Source organism: Cryptotermes secundus, unplaced genomic scaffold (genome assembly GCF_002891405.2).
Source record: "Cryptotermes secundus unplaced genomic scaffold, Csec_1.0 scaffold88, whole genome shotgun sequence".
NCBI classification, from domain to species: domain Eukaryota; kingdom Metazoa; phylum Arthropoda; class Insecta; order Blattodea; family Kalotermitidae; genus Cryptotermes; species Cryptotermes secundus.
Genome location: NW_019724585.1, coordinates 1,378,397 through 1,405,616, shown reverse-complemented (window position 1 = coordinate 1,405,616; position 27,220 = coordinate 1,378,397). Strand labels below are relative to the sequence as shown.

Sequence of the window (27,220 nt, the reverse complement as noted above, 5' to 3'; positions counted from 1 at the left end):
AACAAGCAAGCTATTACACACTCCTTAGTATTCAGACTAGCATTTGTATAACTATTAGAAAATATATGTTGCATATTTTCATTCCAAAATATAACAAGTTTTTATTTTTATAAGTGCATGAAATCATATACAAATGTTCCCAACATTAAACGACCTAATTTGGTTTCCTTCTCTTTTTTTCACACGTGAGCAAATGCATGAAGAGATGGTGTTATAGCATAGTGCAACACACACTAGAAGATGACTACACAATGCTAAGAGAACTACTCAAGGCTCTGGCAGACTGACAGGCATGGCAGTAGGCCCTGCCACCTACCAGCAGTGAGATATATGTAGCACTTCTCCTGTGTCGTCTCTCTGGCTGTTGTGATGGGCCAGCGTGAAACAGTAACACAGTCATCACTGGACAGCAACCAATCAAATTTAAAAGATCATCTATTTGTCTTGTCAGAGACTGACCTTAATATGAAAATATATTTACTGTTCTACTACATTCTGGAAGGAGTTTAAAACCATTCTGTTGGAGGGATGATGTGTTTGCATGTCTGCAGCTCTACTTCAAGTGAGCTCTGTGAATCAAAACATACTTAACGAACAATAATTTAACAAGTGTTCCAAATGGCTGTGAAAAGTGGCTTCTTATTCTGAGAGGGAGTGGGACAAAGTCTTTGAAAACAGTAAAAATATCTTGAAACAAGAAAACTGAAGCAAGTGGTCAATTTCAAATATAGCATATTGAGGGAAGTAGTAGTGGTATTTACAATTATTCTATTTTCTTTCTTTTATTATACATTTCCTCAATACTGCATTCACATCGCCACCATCAAGGAGTGGGCTCAACCATATTATAACTTCATAGTTATCTCTATATCTCTTTAGTTTTTATGGAGCAAAAATTCTGGAAGTCTGATACTGTCTAATTGTTCATATTAGTTAACCATTCTTCTCTATAACCATATACCCTTCCATTTAGAGAAGAGACATTCAATTTTAGTTCCATCTTTTTAACTTAATTTAAGATCATGTTTAATTTGGTACATTCACAGACACATCTCAGAGATTTAAATTCTGCTAGCCGCTTGAATTTTACGAACATTTTTTTCTTACTAACCCCAGTTTCTTTCCTTATACATGTGTAAAACTTCACACCCCTTTCAACTTTGTCTTTTTCTCTACTTTAACTTTTCCATGTTCTTTTCATCATCCCTCATATTCCTTGATACTAATATATTTTATCCTTCCTTCATAGACAAAAGTCACACACTAAAACTGTGTTGTGAAACTTGTTCTGTAATTCAGTTTACCTCCCTCACAAAGAGCAGGTGATGATGAAGTGATTTCATAGTCACAAACAGCCAACTGATGATATGAGTATCACAAGAACAATATGAGAGAGGAAAATCATGGGATATTGTATTAAAAGTACAGCAGCATCAGGTTTTAGTACAACAAATAGGGAAAAGAAGCAAATATACACATATATTGGCACTCAAAAATATCTGAAGGCTACCTGCCATGATACTATAGGAGAAAAGAAAGAGACAGAAAAAGTAAAGGTATTTTATAGCAGTTGCACTAGAAGTTCCCAGACAAATGACAGATGGCTTTAGCAATCACACACATAACAACACATTATATATATATATACACACACACATACATATACAGATACATAAAAAATCGCCTTTGTGATAATTCATTATGGTGAAAGGGATTACCTTCCATTACATGAAATGAAAGAGATAAGCTTAGGCTGTATGGAAAATGGCTGGGATGACTAAAGCTGGAGTCTTCAAAAGTGTATACTTTTAACATTTAAGAATCACCATACCAAGTATATAATAGGCTGTTAGTAGATTCTTTCAATTGAATCATTTGGACATTATTATCCTTAGCACCAAAGCATTCCATTTATTAAGATATCAAAAGCCCCAGCAGTTAAATTTGATCAGATTAAACTTTCTGTGATTTGAAGCCATTTAGTTTGTTAGATGGGCACCAGTGTTTTGGAGGAACCTGCTCTCCCCATCTTCAGGACAGACTCTTCTATGCTGAGGATGAAGAAGTGGGTCCCTCGAAATGCTGGTACCCAGTGCTTTTTCTGGATGGTACACAAACCAGCAAACTTGTCAAAAGTAGCACATCGGTCAGGGCAATGTTGTGTTTTGACCTTGATGTTAGAACAGAGCATAAGAGTGAGATCCTCATGTCTTGTGAGTTACATATAGTGTTGAGCAAGAACAATTTGTTTCTCTAATAGTATGTAACTGTGGCTGTTCCATCACATGTCATTTTTGGATGTTGTTCAGTGTTTAAAATTATTTAAAATACATGAAGTTTTAAGAATTGGTTCTATTACCATCTTCTTGTAAGAGGTTGATATTATATTAACATATTTTTTTTTATTTCTGAAATTGATGGCACAATACAACCCAGAGTTCTTCAAATATTAAATTTGCATGCTAATTATAGGACCATCAAGGAAACCAGCCTGCTTGTAATTTAGCAAATCTTATGAATTACTGAACACTATACATTTTTTTTTTTAATTTTACCCATGTGGCATTCTTCATAAGTTATGATTAATAGAACTCCATTTTGAAAAATTCATTGGCTTATATTTTGTATTAAATTTAGATCTTCATCTATCAAGAGTAGTTAAAATAAATTATACTTGCCATGCAGCGTCCCACACGACTATACTTCCGTGCCTCTTCGCTTACTTGATACACATAGATATTATTGTCACGAGATCCTAAGGCAAGTAAAGCGCCATCTGGTGAGAACTTCACAACCTAGGAATAAATACAAATATCAGATATTCATGTAGATGAAAAATCTGCAAGACCTATGATATTAGATATTAATAAAATGAACACACACTCATCTTGCTTTAAATTACTAGTCTTAACACCTAGCAGTAGCACACAGAAAATCAAAGTATGAAGACTGTTCAGCGTAATGAGGTGGTAAAGAATTTTAAGCATTTTCAACAGGAAATCAATAAAAGGGAGGAGGAGCAAGATATTTACAACCATGAAGTATGGATTTTAGAGGACTTTTTAGGAAGAATAATATTTTTATTTTGAGTTGTAATTGTATGGGAGTGAAGTTTAGTCAGACACTTAGAAAACAGGGGAGGAATTTTTGAGGGACATGAAGAAGGTAATTAAAGAGTTGGGAGAAGGGGGGGCAATGTCCAACTGTAGTTGAGAGTGCAACTTTCTGATGAAATGTCAAGCACCATAAATTACCCGAAACACACCCTGATCAAAAATTAGAACTGAACAGAATTATTCTGGTTCATTCAGATAATGAAAGGAAATTATTTCCTATTTAGTGGGTGTGAAAAAGACTGGGCAAAGAGGCCTTTCAAGAAGAGATCAGTTAATTATGGATGAACACATAATTTTGACTACTTCAGGCAGAATGATCAAACTGAAGCAGTGAGAAAAAAATGGACAGCATTTGAAGTCAGCCTGACATGAGATATGAATCAGCAAAAAACAGGATGAGTGGAAGTTCAGACTGCCTAGAGTGCAGAAAGGTGAATTGATTATATGGGGGGATACAATTTTGAAAGAGTGTTGGCAAATATGCTGAGCAGGGGTCAGAAGTTATGCCACAGGATGACTTTTATCACATGGAAGAACAGCAATGGCTGAATTAACAAAAATGATATCCCTGAGTAAAACTGTTTCACCAGCATGCAGTTTAGTTCAAGTTTCAGTTAGACTGCACAACTTATGATGATGATCTGTAATAGGTTAGGATTCTGAAGGAAATACAAAGGGAGGCATCTGGCAGAATGGAATGCAAGAATAAATATAAGCATAAACTGGAGAAGAAAAACGTTTGCTGGATAAATAAAAGGCATGCTCTGAAAAATGTATTAATGCAATATAATGTGTGATGAAGAGAAGGTGTTGGTTGTAAAAAAAGCTGTTATTACACAGAAATTCAGAACTAACAAATAATGTTGCTAGTACCTGTATGGGTTCTGCTCCATCAGTATGCGTTGAATATACTTCTCGGGTTTCTGCGTCCATGACAAACCAGTGCCCCGTGGTACATCCAATGATTAATACACTGCCATCCAAAGAAAATGTTGCTGACTGCACAGGCTCCTGCACATGTGAAACATAACATATAATAAGATTAATCTTAATGAAATCCCCTGCTAAACTTCATTCATGTATTGAAAATATCACATGATTATCCACTGAGTTGTTCTGGTGATGAAATGTGTGCATGGACAGACAAAATGTTTCTGTAAAGTGTTTACCTTACATACTTCATACTTCATGCCATAAAAGAAAAAAGCACAAGAAGTCTAATACTTATTCACTTCATATTATTGAATTTCTATTAATGAAGTAAACAGCACTTCACAGATTGTGTTTTTGATTTTCTATTTCAATGGTTTTCAAAATTTACAAAATGCACATTTCACTTGAGAAACTTAAAAGCAGTACAAATAGATAATGAAGCAGAGGCACAAAGAAATCACTGTCAAAGAAATTATGGGCCCACTGACACATATATGAAATCCAGAATAAAGATGGGTCCTCTATTGATTGCCATTATCAGAATTCAGAACAGTCTAACACAAGCACTCTTTGCAATGACTGATCCTCCAAGGAAAACAAAAGAACACAAATTAGATACCAGGTGTCTGATCTTTCTCTGTTGTTTTTGCAAGTCCTTATTCTTTCGTTTCGTCCATTCCACTCATCCAGTAACCTTACATAGTTTTTCCACTTTTATAACTTATTTGCATACTTACATGAATCTGTGAATTGGGAAGTTCTTGTTGCATAGAAAGAATATTAAAAAAGAAAGTGAGGAGCAGAAAACTTAAAGAGAAAGTTTGCTCTGCTAACATACCGCAACATCCTTGCTCCACACCACTGAGTGGCTCATTGAATCCCACAGTGTGACCAATTGATCATGACCCCCTGTGAGGAACTGTGGCAAACTGGGGTGAATGGCTAGACCCCACAGCTCATCTGTGTGGCCACAAACAACTGGAGTGAGGCCCAAATCCAAGCTGCCTATCAATATGCAGTTCCTGGTTGTCCCAACCAGCAGCTGTGAACCACGACCCTCCGCAATGACACGTACAGGGCCTGTTGAAATTACATTTTATATGTATAAACTATATTTAAAGGAATTGGAAAGAAATTTTATTCAGTATTTGAACAAATTAACTGTGAATGCATTACATTTATAACATAAACATGTTGTATGTTTTATGTCAGTTCAGTTCACATTTGTCTGCTTGTAAGATTTATCGGCTTACTTTCCTTTCCTATGGGTGGGCAGTGTGGAGAACATGTTTATAAAATCAACATGCCATCTGTACATGCATGTTCCCTATCAAGTTCTGAAGCAACTGAGTAATATATGTGATAATATCTTGTATGGGTATCATATCCATGGAGGCCAAAACCCTCATAATTTTTATTTCCTATCATCAGTAATAACAAAATGGCGGATGTGCAGACTTGAGAGGTAAAAGTGTCAGTAGTATCACTTCATGTAAAAGATAAAAAAAAATGTACAGTTGTCTCTGTGCTTAACTAATTAAACTCTATGCCATGAACGCATATGGGAGAGTGGAAGTATAGCTCCACTATTCTTGACTTCAGCACCAGATGGAGGCGAGTTATCAGCTTCATGCCTTGGCCGCTTTACCCCCAGGGAAAATACCCCTGGTACCCACTGGATAGGAGGTTGGGTGGGCCAAAGGGCCAGTCTGGATGCCATGGAGAAGTGAAAAATCTTGCCATGCTGGAAATTAAACATGGACCGTCCAGTCCGTAGCCCATTGCTATACCGACTGGGCTATCTCAACCAGCTCATGTAGAATCCTGAAATTATTTATGTTAGCCACATGTTCGAAAAATATCCTCAATTTTCTGATGTAATCTTTTTGTACAATGTAAAACAGGATGGTGGGTACATGAAAATGTTAATACAACTTTCACTTTGTCAGTGATAACTAATTTTGAGTTATGAATATGGAATGTTGAATAAAAATGAAGTATAAACATTCCTCCAAATTATGTATGAAATACTGCTTATAAGTCAACCATTATAAATGTGGTAATGGTGTAAAATTTTGAGGTTATATACAACAAATTTTACAGAATTGGCACTTCCCCCATAAGAAAATTAAAATGTGGTTGTGGTCGTGGTGGCAATGGAAGTCACAGCGGTGGTATTGGTAACATAATTATAGCTGTAAGAAATCAAAGTAAATCACTGACTTAAGCAAAATTTGTTCCTATGAATATCAGCTTGAAACTCAGCACCCTAACCCATGAATTAAACTGCACTTTACCTTAAAGACACAAGATTTGTAACACTTTAAGTCTGTACAGTACAGAACTGGACATTATAAGTCCTGCCTGCAATTTCTAGCAAGTCTTAAAGATCTAAAATAAATTATTCCCCCAGAACATAGAAAGTTACATTCCAAAGACATTCAGTTCCTTGCACATATGAGCAGTACATTCCTGAGTAAGTTAATACACACTAAATTATTAGCCTGCAGGGAGAGTGAAAGCGATAATATGACAAACAATAACTCAAACAGAGAGTTCTATTTTCTGTGATATAACAAGATGTGGTCCAGTGAAGCTCAACTGATCAGCATGAAAAAGGCTTACTGCCTGCTTCAATTTAGTGTCTTGCTTGTCTTATTATTCAACCCTGAACATGGAAAAAATATGTTCCTCCAAAATGCTCAACAGCTTGCCACAGGAGCCAATTTTGAACCATTTGAATCCAGTCCACAACCACACATATTTCTTTAAAATTATTTTAGCACTATTACATCGTCTACACTAGTTTTTCCTTCGCGGCATTTTCTTCCTATAGGTCTCCCCCCCCCCAAATTTTATGTCTTATTCTCCCATGTATGCTATGCATCTACACTTCCCACTAATGTGACCTCAATATATCAAAATGACAACACACGCTACACCTACTGTAAACACTGGCCAATGTTAAGGGTAAGCAGTGCAGCTGGGCTGCGCCATAGCTCAAGCGGTTAGTCACTGGCTTCCCACCATGGTGCCCCGGGTTCAATCCCAGGTCTGTTCAAGTGGGATTTGTGGAGTACTTCGGTTTCCCCTGCTAATCTTCATTCCACCAATTGCTCCACAATTACCCTCACCTATCATCTGGGGCTGGTACAATAGGCTAGAAGTGGTCGCAGTATGAGGGACTTAGTCCCACCTCACTAACAATAAAAAAACACAGTGCAGCCAACAGTGAATGTGCATACCTGATGATGGCCAAAAGGCTAAAACTTGTTGCAGATATTTATTATATTTAACGGCAGTGGGGATTTGTTGGGCTGACAACACAACACCCTCTATTCACTAAAGTTGGCACTAACTTCGCCAACAAGCGGCAGTCGCTCGGTTGCTATAGTCCGCTTATGGACTAAAACCATGGAGTTTGTTTTGTTTGTTTTTTGTATTTATACAGAAGTCTTGCTGACAGAAATAAATAAAATTAAAATACAGCACAATATGATGCTTTGATACAGTGTTTATTTACCCTCAAGCTATACTCTTCCCATAAAGTCACATGTTCTGTTACCAAAAAAACATACCCAAATGTTCAGGTACACGAGTTTCTTGACCAGTTGGATTCAGAGAGGCATCTAGCTGCACCAAGCGCCCATCCTTTCCACCACCAGTCACCAAATTCCCCTCCTTCATCACACACACTGAGAATACTGACCCTTCATGCAGTCCACGCAAAAACTTGCTAATTGTATTTGTTGCTGGAAAAGAAACACAAAACTCTTGTTTGGCATTAGTATAAAAATGCAGACTTTAAAACAATATTTCAATGTGGGACTGCTAACATCTTCAAGAACCCCTTCCAAATGAAACAGAAACAATGTTATGCAAGAAATTTCCAAAGTGATAATAACAGATTGACTTTTATATAGCAGTTCCTCTATTTCTTTGCAAATGTCAGTACCTGGTGACTATAAGTAGCTGACATGGTATGCTGCATGAATGACCAACAAAAATAATGTAAGACGACAAATTTTAAAAGACATAAATCTTTCTTCAAATTTCAAAGGATGTTAAATGTTCTATGGTCCCACAATGTTTTCAGCAAAAATGTCTTCCTATTTTGTTAATGGAGCACATCAACTCTTGCACCATGCTGGATTGAACAGTTCTGTTACGTGTTATGGACAGATCTGTTTCGACAAATACATAGAGAATCATAAAATCAATATTCTGCTTAAAAGGATCCACAAAATACAGACAGAATGTAAGAAATTAAGTTTTACCCATGAACTGAATTTTAAAGCAAAGTATTGTAGCGTGTGTGGCTACTGTGGACGCTGTTTAGATTGTCAGTTGGTTTTATTAACAACCTACAAGTCATAACAACAATTAATTATAACACTGTTGCAGGTTTACACAATTTAGAAAACCTACATGCTAATCTGTTCACTCTTATCTTCAGTAGCCTTCACTTATTTACAGTATTACATGGGAGCTATGCAAGTGTCACTGAATGACACACTCCCAATACCCAATGCCTTCTCGGTTATCACAAATCATCACTGATTATCACACATAAAATCTTCTAACCATGCATTCAGTTCTTCTTCCTCCCATGGCTGCTTCAACTGACTGACTTCTGTTCTGCCAAATACTCACTAATACTGGCTCCTTAGTTATGCCAGCTTCTCTTATAAACCCTTAGTTTGACAGGTGGAAAACGCAGCTTGCTTCAATGTTGCTCGGCCGCCATGTTTACAGAGGCATTGCTTCGCAACACTGCCAAGAGTTGTTTACTGGTGCGTAGCAACCAGTGCGGTTGGGCTCAGCTCAGCTTGGCTCGGCACAGCACGGAGAAACACCACGTTTCTTATTGTTGCATAACCTCATTCCACCGTTGCATAACTTGGCAACCAACAATTTATCAAGAGTCTGTCTTCATGGTAACTCGTTCCACATCCCGTTGCCCAACAATGGTTTGACATGTCACAATATAATTTCTTACATTTCTGTTTAACCTATTGTGGCACGTGGGCCTGTTGCTAGGCAATGCCTGTGAAATAAGTGACTATACAACAGCTGGTGCTAAGTAACGACTGCACAAACAAGAATGTTTCCACAGCAAAAACTGTACTGTAACAGAGAAGCAGTGTTTTCTCTGTGGTCCATGATGAGATGTTATAAGTAGGACAAGTTTGGAGATGGAGTTGGGGTTCAGTTGATGTGATCTGTTATTGCGAGAAGCTGGTAGCTGAGGCCGGGGACTGTTTGGAAACCCAGAAGAAGGGGGATGTCCACTATTGAAAGCTGCTACCAAGCAACAGCCAGTAAAGATTGTAACAAACTGAGAAGACCTAGTGTGTCCGATAGTGATCTGTGAAGTGAGTAGAACAGAGAGAGCATAATCCTTACTTGTATCTACGAGTGACAATAGTTACACATGACTATATTGTAAGGAAATTGTTTTGTATGCATTTTCTGTAGTTTTCAATCCTTTGTCGCTGTAACTCAAATAACTGAAGCTGTTCTAGTGGATTTAAATCTGGAGACTTTGACAGCCATTCTGTGGATCTCATACATTGAAATGAAGTGTTCACTTGATACCTTCTTAGTGCTTTTAATAAGACTGTATATATTCTTAACACTCAAAGTGGAAAATATTTTCTTTGTAACGAATCAACTAACCTGAATAAATCTTGTATGGGAAATCATGATTTTAGCACAGCAATGTCCTTACAGGAGCAATATTATAACAGATGAGTACCAATTTGTGCATCTGTGTCTATAAATAAGGATGCACATGTACAATACACATACACATACACACAAAGGGCATTCATGAATGCATGTGTGCACGCCCATACACACAAGTGGATATTCCTATTTAAAGTAATATCTTCATTACTGAAATATAATATACTACAGTTTTTAAAAAAAGTCACATGGCGTAAAGTGTTTCGTCATGGTCAAATCCGATTATTCATACTGAAGAAATCTTAGCACTCTTTATTTTTCTTTCTGAGCTATCAGCCACATCAAAGCAATTTTCATTCCTCAGGTTTTGGATTATCAGTCCTTTTTGTGTGGTCATCCATGATTACTCTTCTATCCAGCACTTAACCAGATGACATATTTCGTAATTTGTTTAGTCTGTTAGTTCATTCCAGATATTCAATTATTGCTACCTACAGTCTACATTTTTATAATGTCAGAACATGTTCAGAAATATTTTCTATCCATGTTGTATATTTCTATATCATTTAACACATATTAAGAATCACATTCCCTCCCTACATCTTTGTAACAAATAAAAAATTTCATGGTTTATGTCTACCATTCCTGGTTTATTTTTAGGATGTCCTGGATTTTAATCTCAGTCCCAAGGATGGCCAACATAACTGATATTTTGGTGGATTTCCCCAGCCACTCCAGGAAACAGACCCCCAACTACTTTCGTCCATATCCTTATCGCTTCATAATTTACAGTTGTTCTGCCAATGAGGCTACATGACCTATACAGGAAAGTACTCAAATAACCTAAGAATCAATCAAACTCTTACAACATACCTCTGCCCCAGACAATGATGTTGCCATTTGAGTCACCTGAGACCACATCACCAGTCTGTGTAAAAGCCAAGCATGTTACATACTTTGGCTTGTCTCTGTTCTCAAATATGCCCATACGTTTATATAAAGTTCCACCAGCATCCAAGGTCCAGAAGCTAATATGTGACTTTCCACAGGTCACAATGCTCTGGCGATCCATGGGATGAAACTCTGCTGCCACAACTGTGTCTGCAGAACACTGGAACCAACCATTTTAAGGTCATACTTAATCGTTTTTTAAATACACATAGATACAATTCATCAAAATGTTACAACATTCTCATTTTTAAATAAGTATTAAAACATAGTACAGTAAAACTTGGTTATAGCAACATCGGTTTCTGTGACACCTTGTCTATTGCGTCAAATATTCAATGGTACGAACTAATTCCTCATAAAGCAACTGTTTTTATACCTTGCTTAGTACGACATGCACAAATGCATCAACCTCGTATGTAACGTCATTTTCATTCCTGAATTTCTCTGATATCGTCATTGAAAGTAATTTAGAAAGTGTGTATTGGGCAAGTAACAGGAAACAGATGAAGATAACTGATTACTGTACTCGTATCTAGGTACAGTAAGGCACAACAATTGATGTAATCTACTGTAATTTGGTGAGTAGGCCTACCTTTAATATACAGTATTAGTGCGGTGTGTATTGTCAGTGAAAAGCGCTGTAATATGTCTTTGATATTACATATTTGGGCAATTCCACGTTAATGTTACGTTAGTCTGTACTTAACTACGTATTTCACTAAAAAATGCAACATTTTAACTCGGTTTTTGGTAGATTTTTACGTGACTAACATAAGGCTACTGTGGAAGTGCCCATTTCGGTTACGACATTCGTTTATAACAACACTATTTTTAGGTCCCTTTGATGATGTTATAACCAAGTTCTACTGTATTGTAATAAACGTTGAGAAATTACATATTCACATTTACAGTTTGTTCATAATTCATTTTTGGAGTGCTTATTATGCGTTCTCTGCACAAAATGCACATATAAGCAAAGGCCACTGAATTCATCTTTGCAACTACTAAATGCAGTTTGATTAAATTTGGTTCTGTAAGTTTACACTAAAATTGTCACAATTCAATTTTGGGTTACACTGGTCTAATATAACAACTAATTCACAGGAATATCAAATAAAATTTTATTAATGGTCTCAAAATGGTAAAGTATACAAAACGGTAGCATGCATGCAACTTTCAGATCATATTTTAGTCATGAATGTATATAAGATACATGTAAAGTACTGTGATTGTGAAAAAATTCAAGCTTAAGATTTTGATGGATTTACATGCTCTCAGCCCCTCTGATTGCAAAAAACTGGATTTGGAATATCATCTGTCTGTATGTATTTATGCATGTATACATGGCCTTTTTTTGTAACTGAATATTTGACAGACTTCATATGTATTCAATTTTTAACAACTTATCCATCATAGGTCACTGACTGGTGAATATGAATATGCCAGCTCCAAAAATATGGGCCCTTCAAATGTGTCCCAAAACATAAAATGGCGATTTTCTCATAGTCCTGAAAATGGAGGCAATGCGTTCCTCTGAAACATTGGTTCACACAAGATTTACATGATGCCACATCCCAGAAGATGGCATTCTTCATAGTCACGGCTGTGAAAACCTTAATTCTTACAAAAGTCATTTCTGACTGCACATTATACTAATTTTAAGGAAACAAATTTGCTGTTGCAACAAGCAAACAACGCTAATAATCTATGCAAAATAGCAGAAACATGTTTGGATAATACATAATCCATAGGAGTATCCTTTCTACTCTTGTACAAATTTGACCAATGGATATTTGTTCCAGGAATACTACAATCCTTTCAAAAGCCTCTTACACTTAACTGCACTCTACCTATCCAGTGTCAAACATCTTACATTACCAGTGAATTCTCCATAGGGAAATACTATGACACTGTACTCTGAAGAAACATGATTTACTCTTATTTATAACTGTCAGTGAAGAACTGAATGCTACAAAAATACAGTAAAATCATATTAGTGACCTTTTGGATATGAACAGTGCTGAATGCAGATCAGAATCTTTTACTTTATGATTTCTTTGCAAACAAAAGCTCAAAACACATAAAACTATATTTTTCTCTTCTCTTACATGAGTCTGAAATACGGTAGAGTGGTGTCTCACACTGGGAGACAAAATAGGATTGAGGATGTGTGAAAGAAAGTAATGAGGAGAATATTTCGATATAATAGAAATGAAGTAACATGGGACTTGGATAAAATAATACTGAGAAACATGAGCAAGTCAGGAATGTTGAGACAGTGAGGATACAGCAAGTATGGGAGAAACTATGCATAAGTACAAAAGTTTGATTGGAAGTCCTCATGGAAATAACACACAATCTAGACATAATCACAAACAGATATACAATATTAAACTGAATCTTAGAGAAACAGTGAATGAAGATTTGGAAAGGACTAAAGTGACTTAGGATAAAACTTGGTAGAAGTTTTCTGTGATGACTGAGGAACCATTGGCTTCCTTAATAATACCTCTTTATAATTTCAGTAAATATTCATTTTTCATGCAGCTGGTAACATAGTTTGTTACTGGGCAATATGTGAGTGCTAGGCTGTGTGGATGAGGGTGTGAGTCAGGACTTCATTGCAGTAACTTTGTACCTTAGTCTCTGTGATCTTCTGCCCACGTTCCCCTCGTTGCCAATCCCAAATGGAGATGTTATGATCTGGAGCTTCATCCACGGCACACAGTAACACTCCTCCATCCTAAGAGAGAGAGAGAAAGATAAACAAAGTATAATCTGTATAATCTGTAGAATCTGTACTTAAGTCAACAGTAAGTGTACTTACAGCTTTTGAGAAGGATAAGCAGCAAATGGAGCGTTCAAACTCGCCAATACCAATGACAGCTAATGTGTGAAGGCTCACTGAGTTCCATACTCGAACATGAGGCTGTAAGAATACACAAAAACTGATATAAAAAGCATTCTTTTCATCTGGGAATTCCTTCATTTATTTGTGGTTTGTTTAACAAAGTTGTCAGTAGCTCAGATTATATAGCATCAAATGGTAGGATGACAAGTGAACAATGAATTCAAAAGAATGTGAAAGAAAGTGATCATTACCTAAGCTGAGGTATTACTCCAACACTTGTCTGGAAGGACCGAGGAAACCATGAAAAAACCAAAAAACCTCATCTGGATAGCCACTGTCCCAGACAAGATTTGAAACAGCTACCTCCTCAATATAAGTCAGAAGTGTTAGAGCATGGACCAATTTGTTCAGTTCTATTAGACAACCTAAGTCACCTAAGAAAGCAGTCTTCTGGGATTTGGCACCATGTTTATGTGGTGTTAACCGACTTTTCGGAGGAACATATCGCCTCCATATTCAGGGTAGAAGGAAAGATATAAGAAATCCACAAGCGAAGAGACTGTGAGAACTGGTAAAAGCAGAATGGTGTTGGAAATATACACAGCTATGTGTGTATAGCTGTATAGATGTGTATATTTCCAACACCAGTCTGCTTTTACTGGTTCTCACAGTCTCTTCGCTTGCGGATTTCTTATATTTTTCCTTCTACCCTGAAGATGGAGGCGATACGTTCCTCTGAAACGTCGGTTAACACCACATATACACGGTGCCAAATCACAGAAGACTGCTTTCTTCATAGTCACTGCCGTGAAAACCTCACATCTTACAACCTAAGTCACTGTTTTATTCCTACACCAATTCTGAGACACATGAATAGTTCATTCCTTTCTTACAAGAATTCAACATTTTCATACAACTTACATTTGTAAGGGATACAGGATAGCTCAGTCAGTAAAGTGACCACTTCCAGTCTATCCAACTGGGATTTGATTCCCATCATAAGGGTATTTGTCTTTGACATTACATCTGAACAAGCTATGGGGTTCACCCAAGCTCCCATCTGCTGGGCAGAATGCAGAGCAGCATGGTCAGTGCAGTGACTACTTATGAGATGGATACCCAGGTTTCAAAATCCAGCAGGAGCAGGGATGTTTCCTTCAGCACACATTGAAATCAGCTCTGGAGTCTGCACTGTCTTACAGACACCAGGTATCAGGGCCCATTCCTTAGAGGGAAGGCAGCCAGAACATGCAGCTGACCATTTGGTGCTGAAGTTAATAATATCTGCAGGTTAATCTGAAACCCCCCCTTTCATGACATGAATGATGCTAGGGTACAGGGAAAACTTTACCTCCACTTTAAATGTTAAATTTACAACCAACATAAATCTCTCTGACATTTCAATGAGAAATCATTGTGGTTATCAACATCATACTTGATCACACTTTATTTAGTTCATGGTACCCAGTTCTTATATATTATACCTCTTGAGGGACAATTAGAAATCATGATTTCACTGAATGTGCACACTATGAGTGTGAAATGCTATGCAAAGAAGCTATAATTATATTAAGACTATGACATGCCATGCCATCTGTTATAAGACTGTGGACAGCATACACACAAGACTTCAAGTGGTGCCTCCATCAGGGTTCCAATGAACTTACTGCAGCTAATGCAGAGATCTCACATTAATTTTTACATATACAAAAAGGACACCAGGCTGGTCACATCTTGCACTTCTCTTTTGTGGTTTAAAACTAACCTCATCCCTGTATTAAAACCTGAATACAAAGTCCTAGGTTGATTGAAGGTACCTGCAGTTTATTTTAACATAATATCTTCATTGTGCATGACTAATGAGGGTAAGCAGTAAGGCCTAGATTTACATTCTGGAGACACCCATTTACCAGATATTCTGAGATTTCTGTAGTTTTTCTAGTTTTATCCTGGGAAATTCTAGAAGTGTACCTTAATATCAGTCATGATCACCTTACTTACCCACCATTCAACATAATGTAACCTCTACAGTTCAACTAGTGTAACACAAACTGGAATTCAAAATGGATAACATACATCTGGCAGATCAATTACTATCATATATAAAAAAAAACTGCATAGCAGTACCAGAAGTACCAGATGGATTAGATAGAAAATGTTTCAATAAGTCATTGTTTAGAAATTTTAACGAGTATGTATTTTTATAATGCAGGCTTAGAAATTATTTTGAGATTACATATTTATTCCTAATCAAGATTAACTTGTGGACATTCATTCAGACCAACATTTTATTTGTAATCTACTAATTTTTTTGAGTCAAATTATTTTCTTTACAGTTAAATGAAACTACTTCAATAGAACTTATGGATATATCCATTCTTTATCTTATTATATACATTATCAAAGTTTAAGATTTGATGTTTCCTTTCCTTAAAAGTTTGAAATCAAGTTTTGTTAATAAGAATAAAATTAAATAATCACCATAAGCATCCTTAGCTTGAGATGCAAGTAAAATAAAAGAAACACAGAATGAGATATTAGAGGTAAATGTGACACATGAAACATCACAGAAAATTAACTGAGCTGAGAATGCACATTGGAAAGGAGAGACCAGCAACCAATATACCAACCCACACATCACAAAACAAAGCTGAAAGAGAACATTATAAACATCAGCAGTCCAGTCCATCCTCTGTAATGTTGTAGGTGCTGATAACTATCTTACAACAGTTCTATACAAGGAATACAACACTGCCACTGTTTAAAGCTGAAACAGAACATTAGGAACTTCAGAAGTACAGCAGTCCATCCATTCAGCCAGCTGAAATACCAGTACTCAGTCCCATAATATTCTGTACAGGCATAAGCTCTAGATTTGTGTTCAGGAGGTACTCAGTTTGCATTTTGGCTGGATTCCCAACTACTTTGACTGAGGATTTCTATGTTCCCAGTCTCAGCAAATAAAAGATAGGATAGTATCTTCCAATATAACCATGACTGCCTCCTTCCCAATCCTTTTACCCACCATTCACAGCAACCATTCCATCTCATGTGACACTATAATCTCTACAGTTGAAATATCATTAAAGAACCTAAGATTAAGTAATTTCATAGGCAAATACTTAAATCACCTATAGCTCTGTGAACATTTTAATATTTATATGATTTATGGTCATTTAATTAGAATGCTAAATTTGTTTGCAAATAAAATTCAAATGTCTTTAAGCAATGCAGCAGAAACTAGTTTAAATTCATTCCACGCCTGAAGGGTAACATATTATTTCTTGGGAGAGAAACAATGGGGGGCACCATATCAGACCTCATTCTTTTGATGCACTCTTTCTAACCCCCGCTAACTCAATGCATACATGTACATGGTGGAATCTGTAGTAAAATATTCTTTATTTTATGATCAAAAAGAGCACATTACTTGCTGTCTTAAGAAACTCATTTCAAACTGTATTAATCTTCTGTTATCTCTAGTCCTTATGCTTATAGTCCATCCATCATTGACATACAATATTTTAGTGTCATGTAGCTCAAATGCTTATATTCCTTTGACCTACTGATGATCACTGAATTGAATCATCAATACTGTTAGCAATGTATGCTATAACTGTACTATAAATTAGCAACTTATTTAAACAAAAAGCAAATGAGATAGCACATATAGTGCATAGACAGTTTACTATGAACTGAAAATGGCGGGACAACCATGTTTCAAGATATGATGAAAGGTTCAGTTCTCATGATATAGTAATTTGAAATTTGCTATTCTAATCTCTCTTGCCTCTAAAAGATGAAGAGCTGAAATGGGTATTCCAATAGAGTACATTTTATAAATTAATTATTCACAGCTGTATGCATCATTGGTCTTAAGGCTAATTTACTGAAGATTAAAATTCATTAATGCATATACAAATTCACTGTGCCAAAACTGATCACACTACAGACACTGTGATGAACATAGCCAAGATGTTCTTTTTTCCCCCTTATTAATTACACATTCACCACGTAAAAAATTAGTTTGAAATAAGAGTTATAGTTCTTAATTAGAACTATATTTTACATGTATTTTTATATGATAAACCACTTCTGAGAAGACTGATAGTTCAATTTGAGTTTCAAATGAAGTAGGGGTTGAACTATACTGAAATTAAACTTGCTTGACCATTGAAGTACTGATGTGTCCAGCAAGATGAAAAAAGGGAATAAATGGATGGACGTAACCTACACAGAATAATTTTTCTTCATTAACTCCACACAAAGAATGCATAAAATTTCGGGTAATGTTTTCAACAGAATAATAATATGAACATTTGTTGAACCCACAAACCATCCTGCAGAGAAAACAATATCCCTCGAAATGACATAATTAGAAACAAGCAACAAGTCATTTTATATTTTAAACAAAGGGAGTTATTTATTTTCAAGCGATGAGTATAACATCTCACATTGATACAGCCATACAACCAATTTCAGTAACCATCAGACATCCCAAGTGTCGTGTGTGTGAAATGTTAGCCACATAGTAAAATGTTAAAGTGTAGACTTGAAGTAGAAACACTGTTAACGGTCTGACTTCAAGCACTAAATATTTCTTACAGAATGATATAGTATTACTTAAAGAAAATTTTTAATTTTATATCGCTAATAAAGCAAATATTTTTTATGGTTCTCTTAATAGTTGTTTATATAAAGTGCAGAGAATTCAGACCATTAATAGTTTTAATCAAGAACATTTCTTTCATATTTGTTCAATAAATATAATAAAATAATTATTTTATCAGTATTCCATCAAAATTTTCGTTTATTGTGACGTACTAGAATTCCATTTTTTAATGAAAATGTCATGAGTGCATCTGCCATTATTCTGTGAACAAGTTACTTAATAACAGTGACATTATACACAGCAACTTTAGGTGAACTTTTTATTCCTTGTTAGGCATTAATAATTTTAAAACATGTAAATAAAGTCATGTAAGTAAGATATTAATGTGTGAATTATACAACACAGTCAAGCACTGGCAATAGTTTAGTAAAAGAGAAAATGCATCTTCCGTATAATACAGTAATAGGAAAATGTGGTGAATTGCCCAAGGTCAGGTTTCAAGGATTAGAACAGTCCACATCAGCTAAGAAACACACATAACAGCACATCACTTCAGAACATACCCACTGCTCTGCCTCAGGTGCCATCCGATCTGGAGGCGGGTTGAATTTCCATGACTAGATCAAAAATAACAATCCAGGTAAGGCTTAAACTTACATGTATCAAGCATTTCTTTCAATAGCATAACTGCCTGTATCATATGGAGAAAAAAAAAAGAAAAAAAAAAAGCAATTTAACTGTAATTTACATGATGAGTAAAATTTATAGTTACTAACCCAACCCAATTCATCACACATTCATATAAAATGTAGGTAAGAAGACTATGACTTGTTGAGAATATGTATGAAGAGCTATGTTGATAATTATCATTTCATGCATCCTGTTGTGTTACAACATACAATCTCTTTATTAACGGTCACAACACAACAAATATCAAGGTATTTGCCTGATGATGGCTGTTGATAGCCGAAACATGTAGCAGAGCTGTAGCTGGGCATTGACCTTGATATTTGTTGTGTTGTTTGGTTAATAAAGAGGTTAGCTATGTTAATTTTAAACCTACCTCTCCTGTCTCTTACTTATACTGGCACCTGCTTTTGTTCCAAGGGATGGGCATTTACAAGTTAGTATAAGGATTCAGGAAATCAAAAATCTTTCTATCTTCCCTTTAAGCATTACCAAGCATGGGAGACATACAACAGGAGCAATGTTGTTACTTGGAGTTCTTTGTGTAGATAAGGAAAATCTTCCAGATAAAATGTGATTACCTTTAAAACTAGTGAAGACTAGTTCCATCTAATGTATGTCAGGTGATTTAATAAATAAGATTCAACAGTTATAATTTATATGGTCACAGAGAAAGATATCAGATATCTTTCAACTGTTTTCAGATATTATGAGTACCCAGTAGAACAAGCATTTTTATGATTACACTGTAATAGTACTATACTCAAGAGCTACTGACCCGTCCTTCTCTTCTGTCATGCCCAGCAGCTTGCCCTGTAGCTACAAGAAGTTTGTTGGGATGAACTGTAAGGCTGTAATACAGAAAAGCTCTATTTTACTTTTGTTCTAAACAAAATAATTTCTTACTGCTACACTTAAAGTGGTAAACTGCAAATGGAAACAACTGCTACTGAAGCCAATTTATGTGCAGGCTTGTGAAAGTTTAAATACCTTACCATAGTAATATATGCAGTAATTTGTTGCATCATGGCAATCAGAAAATAAGCTTACAGTTATCAACTGAATATTTAATATGAATAATACATCATTGTAAGAACTGTAAACAACTTTTCTAGACAATTCCCCTGAAGAGTATGTCCCTAACCAACCATAAATTTAATTCCTTATTCCCTATCCAAAGAAGTCACTGGTTGGTTTTCGCAACTGTCATTTCACTGCTGTTTCCAGATCATCATTAATTTTAAATCTATGGCCATTAAGATGCTAGAAGCAGAGGAAGAAATATCTGAGAAGTCAAAACTAATATGTATACAGCACTGAAATAAAAGGCAAAGCTATTCCTGCAACAGGCCATGGATGCTCATAGGGTTGTGAGACATTGAAGTTTCCACATCTTCTAGACAATCGGCTCACAGATGGAAGCGAGGTTGTCAGCCTTATGTGCCAGTCACCCTTTACCCTCCAGGAAGATTCCTGGTACTCATTTCTGTTACAGGTTGAGTGAACCCCAAGGCAACAGTGTGGCTGGAAGGATTAGTTCAATTGAAAAATCAAATGCCCTCAACAGGAGTTGAACCTGCAATCTTCAGCTTGTAGCATCGTGCCTCAATCAACTATGTTACCCCATGCCCCATACACCAATGAAATAAGGATTTAAAAGACAGGATGCTAACTTTTATGGACAGGGGATATAAAGCTCACCTGCACGCTATGATAAAGAGTCTCAATCTCTGGGGAGATGTGGGGACTAAAGAGATAAAACAGTTTACAGTTTTGACACTTCTTCATGTTATATTATTCATACTGAATACTGAACCACTAACTTCAAGATATATGCCTCATGAACTTAATTTCTGGCTGACTGTCAGAATTATATTGAGGCTTCACTCTAAAGCTTGAAATCATAATAAAGTAAGGCCCTTCAAACGGGTTCGATCCTGGGTCTGGTCAAGTGGGATCTGAGGTGGACAAAGTGGCGCTGAGGCAGATTTTCTCTGAGTACTTCGGTTTCCCCTGCCAATCTTCATTCCACCAATTGCTCCACAATCACCCTCATCTATCATCTGGGGCTAGTACACAGCCAGAAGTGGCCAGAGCACAAGGGACTTAGTCCCACCCCACTAGCAAAGGGTTTGATCATTCACTACACTTTCAGGTACAAAGTAAGTTTATATCACAGAAACTTACCACTTGACATCATCAGTGTGACCAAGATAGTGTCTCTGAGATTGCTCTTCTACATTATATAGGACAACTGCAGCTGCTACAAAATATACAATTTCACCTGTAGGCAGGAGATGTAAATTTGAACGGCAGTCACGACCTCGATAGCCATATCTGTACACTGTTAAGGTCATTATATTCATACAATTATGTACTTCACATATATACATACATACATACACACTCTCACGCATGCATGCATATGCACAAACACAGAAAAGTGTGTGCATGCACATGCATTAACGCACCAGTACATGAAATTGATAACCATCACAAGAAATCTACCAGCATTAGAAACATAGCAAGATAAGAATAGGCAATGAATGTCTTCAATTGTTGTATCTGTGTTAAATATGAATATTGAATGTATCAGACATTATATGAATACTATCAACTGATATGATTTCAATACAGTAAAAACTTCTGAAGTGACAAATAGAATAACAACCGACTTAGGTTATGAGATATTTACTAAATGTATGTATATATGCACATTTTTCTCTTCTCCAGTGTCCAGACTGGCTCTGGGACCCATGCAGTCTCATATTCAATGGGTACTGGGTGATCTTTCCCTTGGGGTAAAGCATCAGGGGAGTGAAACCGACTGCTCACCTCCCTCTAGTTCCCAGGTCAAAAATTGTGGAGCTATTCCTCCATTACCCCATACATTTTCATGGTATAGGGCTCAACCATTTAATTCATTAAGCACTGGGACAATTTTTCCTTATGTACGAGTATTTACACACAGAACACTTCTTTTTTAAGAGAACCTAACGATACTTACATGTGACAAAACATAAAGGATGGAGGCTCCTTAATTTTGTAAACAAAAATACTGTATGTATATCTGGAATTAATAACAATTATAAAATTGAATTAAAACAAAAATTTTATCTCTATTTCAAACTCCATTATTACCAAAATTTTAGTAACAGATTTTTCTTTTTTATGAAAACAAGTGCCAGACCGGTATACCATTATATACTGCTCATGCTCCTGTAAATGTCTACATTTATACTGTACAATGTAGCCCTGTTGCTAGGTAATGGCCTGTACAAACACAACAGAAGAACACGTCACGTCTGTGGTGATATCATGCAACAATAGAAGAGATGTTGCAAGTGGTGTTCTCTGTGGGTGTGCTTTGAGGCTATAGGACTCTACCAACTGAGTTGAGTTCAGTTATTGGAGTTAGTGTAGTGTAGTGTAGTGTAGTGTAGTGTAGTGTAGTGCAATGCAGTGCAGTGGAGCGAGTTCATTGATGAGTGAGTGAATTAATTAGAGGACTGCCGCAGTTCAGTTCTTGTGAGCTGTTGCTGCTAGTAGCTGGTAGCTGAGGCACAGGGATAGTTCAGGAACTCAGACTAAGGGGAACATCCGCCATTGGAAACTGTTACCAGACAATGACTGGTGAAGGTGCAGCAGACTGAGAACTATTAGTGCATGCTGAAGTGAACTGTAGGGTATGTGAATTAGCAATAGCACTATTGTTACTTATAGTTACAATCTTTAAGTGGTCAATAAACCCAATTACCAATTGAAACCCCGTCTATAGGCACTCATACACATGACAACATGAGGAGAATAGCAGGTATTATAAATAACACAATGCATTTCCAGTAGTATAGATTATGACAACCCTATAATTGTCAGAAATGGTCCCCAATTTTTCATATCTCTGCAATGTTTCATACAGAATCTTTAATTATTCATCTCGATCTCATCATTCTAATAATATCTGATGAGTACAAATTATGAAGGACCACAGTACTATACACTTTACGATAGCTGATCTACAAAGTGAACAAAAACATGTTCAACACAATATCGGTGGTCAGCAGGAAAAAAGGAGCCCAATTGGTAATGTTACCATGTCAATTGCATCAGGGATCTGTTCACACTGGAAATAATAACATGGTTTAATAACAGTTAGAAAATCAGCTATATTAATTGCCCATGACTACATAGCAATAGCTGCTTTCTGAGTATCATGATTTTCCTATCATTCATAATTTTCTACTTAAATTATTGCAGATAATAGAGCTGACACTATATCTGAAATTAATATTGACAAATGTTAAGTTCACCATATAGTTCAACTTTTTTGTTACAAAAATATTACATAAGAAGACTTAATATATAGTATTTTTTAGTTTAACAATGCTTTTTTAAATTGCTCTGAATATATGGGTGCTTGTCAATAATGTATAAGGCAGCAGTTGTGGCACATCATAAGTACAATGTCAACACTTGCCTTACAGGACTGAAGAAAATCGTTAAAAACTTTAACTGTGGCAGGTAGCATCCAGACAGTAATTAAAAAAAAAAAGATTTCCTGATTGCCAAGCAGTAGTGCTAACCACGCAGCTGTGATGTTCTACCATCCAAGTTGTTGCATATTGAAGCAATGTGTTTGTACACTGATGTCATTAAACATGTGAAGGATACACCCACTCAAGTTTCAGCCGAATCTGAGGTGCTGTAGCCACTTTCAACATGTCATAGGTCTCAGCAATGGCTGTGGGGGCATACAAGACAATAGGCCGCCCACGGAGAAAGAAACGCACTGAACCTTCCTCCTCATTGTATGTTGCATCTCGAGTCCTGAAATAAATTAAACATGTACAAATAATAAAAAAATATTATGTTACAAACAAACTTTGCTACAAATTGCAAGTCTAGGTTCAATATGCTAAAATCCAATTTCTCTTTTACTGACAAATGCAGTCTGATACTCAGTAAGAATGGAAAACTGAGCGGGCTGACATAGCAGTAATGCTACAAGTTCTATATTTTAGAGGCAGCTAATTTGAATTTCAGCCAGGTTAAAGGCTAACCTAAAAGGGGACTTCAGAGATTTTCCTCAGTCTCTTCAGTCACATATCAGGCTAGTACATTCAGTCAAGACACAGCTACCTCCTTACAAATCCATATGTACTCAACATTCATGACCGTCTTCCCACCTCATTCAATGTTCTGAAGTTCATTTGACTTGTCCTATATCATGTATAATGATCCATGGATATGAAGTAAATAAATAAATAAACAAACAAAGTATGAATGACCAACCAACCAGTAGTAGAACTTGACAGTTCAACACTACTAATAAACAGGCCAGACATGATTCTACACAAATTTAATTTTCCTTACATCCTCAAAATTTATTTCCGTTCCTGTTACTTCCTTCTCTTTACGACTTTTAAATGTTTCTTCTACCATAGTTTGTATATGTTGGCTGTTGGCCCTATTAATTCTATGCACAGCCCATCAGAACTGACTTAACTGAATAGCCTATCAGAACTGACTTAATTTCAACATCCTACAAACATCACGTTAAGTTGTACAGTTTCTCGCTTTGTAATACTGAAACTTGATATACCCCAACCAGTCATAGAAGACTGCTAATTGTTTAACCAGTTTAATTTCATATGACATTTGATATGAAAGAAAGGAAAATTGTTATACTAATGCCACACAAATGTAATTCCCTGGAGGAAAACTCTCCAGTTAGATGTTATCAAACCTGATCCAGAGTGTTATATCATATTTTAACTTTTCCATAGCAAGTAACAGTGTCATGTAATATACAGAGTGGGGCACAAAAAGATACAGTATTTGATCTATTAATAAACTCTTTATTTCCATACAATCATAGAAATTAACATATAAAAGGAAAGATCACTGTACAAAATTTATCCCCTGTGAATCAAATGTTCACTATGACCACAATTATGTCTGGCAACTTCTTTAACATGAACTGTGACATTGTTGATTATTTTACAGCACACATTCTCAGATATGTCGCTGCAGGTCTGAAGGATTAGTGCTCTCAATTCCATTATTGTTTGTGATTTTCTTGGAAAATCTTTTCCTTAAGGAATCCCCAAAGAAAGTGTTTAAATGAGGACTCTTCGGAGGCCAGTTCTGTCCACATGCGAAACGATCAGGAAATTGGTTTGAGACAACATGTGAGTCAAAAGTGTCATACAGAAAGTCCAAAACAACATTCACTGTGTGCAGCCTGGTTCCATCCTGCATGAATCACTGAGTTTGTAATGACAAACCTGTAGCAAGAAGGTGAGACACAAAAGTATTGTGCAATATGCTTAAATAGCACTCACTGTTCACTGTCTCTTCAAAGACAATTGGCCCTAGCAGTCAATGACTTGAGATGGTGAACCATACTGTAATTCTTGGTGCATGGTGCACCTTCTCATGAATCACATGTGGATTCTCTGATGCCCAAAATCGCACATTTTGTTTATTACCCTCACCAGCAAAGTGGAAGTGTGCCTCATCAGAAAACCAAACATTGTTGAACAGTACCTCATTATTCTGAGCCCATTCAGCAAATGCCATTCTTTGACATTTGATTTGAACTGCCAGTTTAGGCAACACACAGAGGATAAATCTCCATGTAATGGTCTTTCTTTCTGTATGTTAGTTTCTAGCAGTGCAATTGAAATAAATACTTTATTAATGGATCAAATACTGGATCATTTCATGTGCCCCCCTGTAGGATACTGTGTTTCAACTACCAAAATTTCAATCTGAAATAATAAACAAAGGTGCTTACAAAGTTAACTAATATTGGTAGTGCTGACAAGGTTCACAACAACAACAACAACAACAACAACAACAAACAGCTATAACAACTGGGTGCCTTATTCTTTATGTGCTGAACTTCGCTACCAGACGCCAAATACAGTGCCAACAAGAATATTAAAAAAAATTAACAAAAGGAGAAAACAAATAAACAAATCAGAAGAAGTTAAATCAGTGAAGGTCATTTACATTAATTAGCAGCAGCAGCAGCAGCAATGATGATGATGATGATGATGATGATGATGATGATGATGATGATGACGATGAAGCTGTAGTAGTTAGATTATATACAAATAACGAGATCTGTTCTGGTGTTAAATAAATCGTTGAAATAAAATTCATTGCAAAACAAATACCAGAAAAAGTAGAACATACACAGATTTAGCACCTGAAATAAGAACATAACAAAACTGCAGAAAGCAAAAATTCTGCCAGTGGTTCTTTAAAAAACAGACTAACACTAAACAACTCAGGAGACCCCTAAAGTACTTAGATGCCTATCACCGACAATGCCGCACCATAGCTCAAGCGGTTAATTGCTGGCTTCCCACCACAGCAGCCCAGGTTCGATCCCAAGTCTGGTCAAGTGGGATTTGTGGTGGACAGAGTGGCGTTGGGGTGGGTTTCCTCCAAGTACTTCGGTTTCCCCTGCCAATTTTCATTCCACCAAATTCTCCATCATCATAATCACCTGAGGGAAGGTTACAATAGGACAATCAGTGGCTGCCGTGTCAAGTGGACCAAGTTGGACTCCACCCCCCATTAAGCACATTTAATTTTTTACCTATCACGGACACTAGCTTCAAAAGAAATTACTTTATAAACAAGTCCCACAGAAAAATTATAAAAAATCCTGTGTGAGCCATTTTTTACATAAACCTTTAAATCATGTACTTTGGTTATAAAAATGAGAGACCCTCTATTCATAAATATCACTATAACACTATTGTTCTGCAGAATAACAATAATGGTAACGATGGGCAAAGGTATTAATAATTTTGGAACTTCGGGATCTGTTAGAACAGAGTTAGCTTATTCACTTTTATGAAGTTAAACTCTTGCAGAAAGATCCATTAACTTCCAGTATGCAGGACATTTTGGTCCAGTGCACAATTTCATGTATTGAAAGAGAACAACAAGAATCAATTAACTTTCTAGATATAACAATATATCGCAATGAAGATGGTTTGCAATTCACAATATATAGGAAACCCACACAAACAGACATCATAATACCTAACAGTTCGTGCCATCCATTCGAGCACAAATTGTCGGGTATTAATTACCTAATAAATAGACTCAACACATACCCAATAACGGAAAAAGGAAAACAAATAGAGAAGAACATTATTAAAAACATACTACATAACAAGGGATACGGCACAGACATAATCAAAAGATTAAATCAGACAACACGAAAACAAAAATCAAACACACATGACAATGAACAACAACACAAAACAAAGTGGGCTATATTTACATATAGTACAAAAGAAGTGAGAAAAATTACAAAACTTTTCAAAGACACACAGATAAAAGTAGCATTCCGCACAC

The 27,220-nt window shown here is 36.2% G+C and overlaps 1 protein-coding gene across 9 annotated transcripts in view; it reads right to left on the bottom strand.

Annotated features, from left to right (window-relative positions):
• Positions 1-27,220, bottom strand: part of LOC111862253 (echinoderm microtubule-associated protein-like 2) — a 110,423-nt gene that overhangs the window by 11,157 nt on the left and 72,046 nt on the right. For 8 of the 9 annotated variants that reach the window (XM_023847479.2, XM_023847487.2, XM_023847480.2 and 5 more), the window contains 11 exons: positions 23,510-23,665; positions 21,026-21,175; positions 19,617-19,689; positions 18,715-18,768; positions 13,516-13,617; positions 13,327-13,431; positions 10,611-10,848; positions 7,628-7,801; positions 4,888-5,129; positions 3,990-4,127; positions 2,679-2,795 (listed from right to left, as the gene is read on the bottom strand). In XM_023847479.2, the coding sequence (XP_023703247.1) occupies positions 2,679-2,795; positions 3,990-4,127; positions 4,888-5,129; positions 7,628-7,801; positions 10,611-10,848; positions 13,327-13,431; positions 13,516-13,617; positions 18,715-18,768; positions 19,617-19,689; positions 21,026-21,175; positions 23,510-23,665 (1,549 nt within the window). The remainder of the gene's footprint in view (positions 1-2,678; positions 2,796-3,989; positions 4,128-4,887; positions 5,130-7,627; positions 7,802-10,610; positions 10,849-13,326; positions 13,432-13,515; positions 13,618-18,714; positions 18,769-19,616; positions 19,690-21,025; positions 21,176-23,509; positions 23,666-27,220) is intronic. The other variant, XM_023847485.2, reaches the window with a different exon arrangement.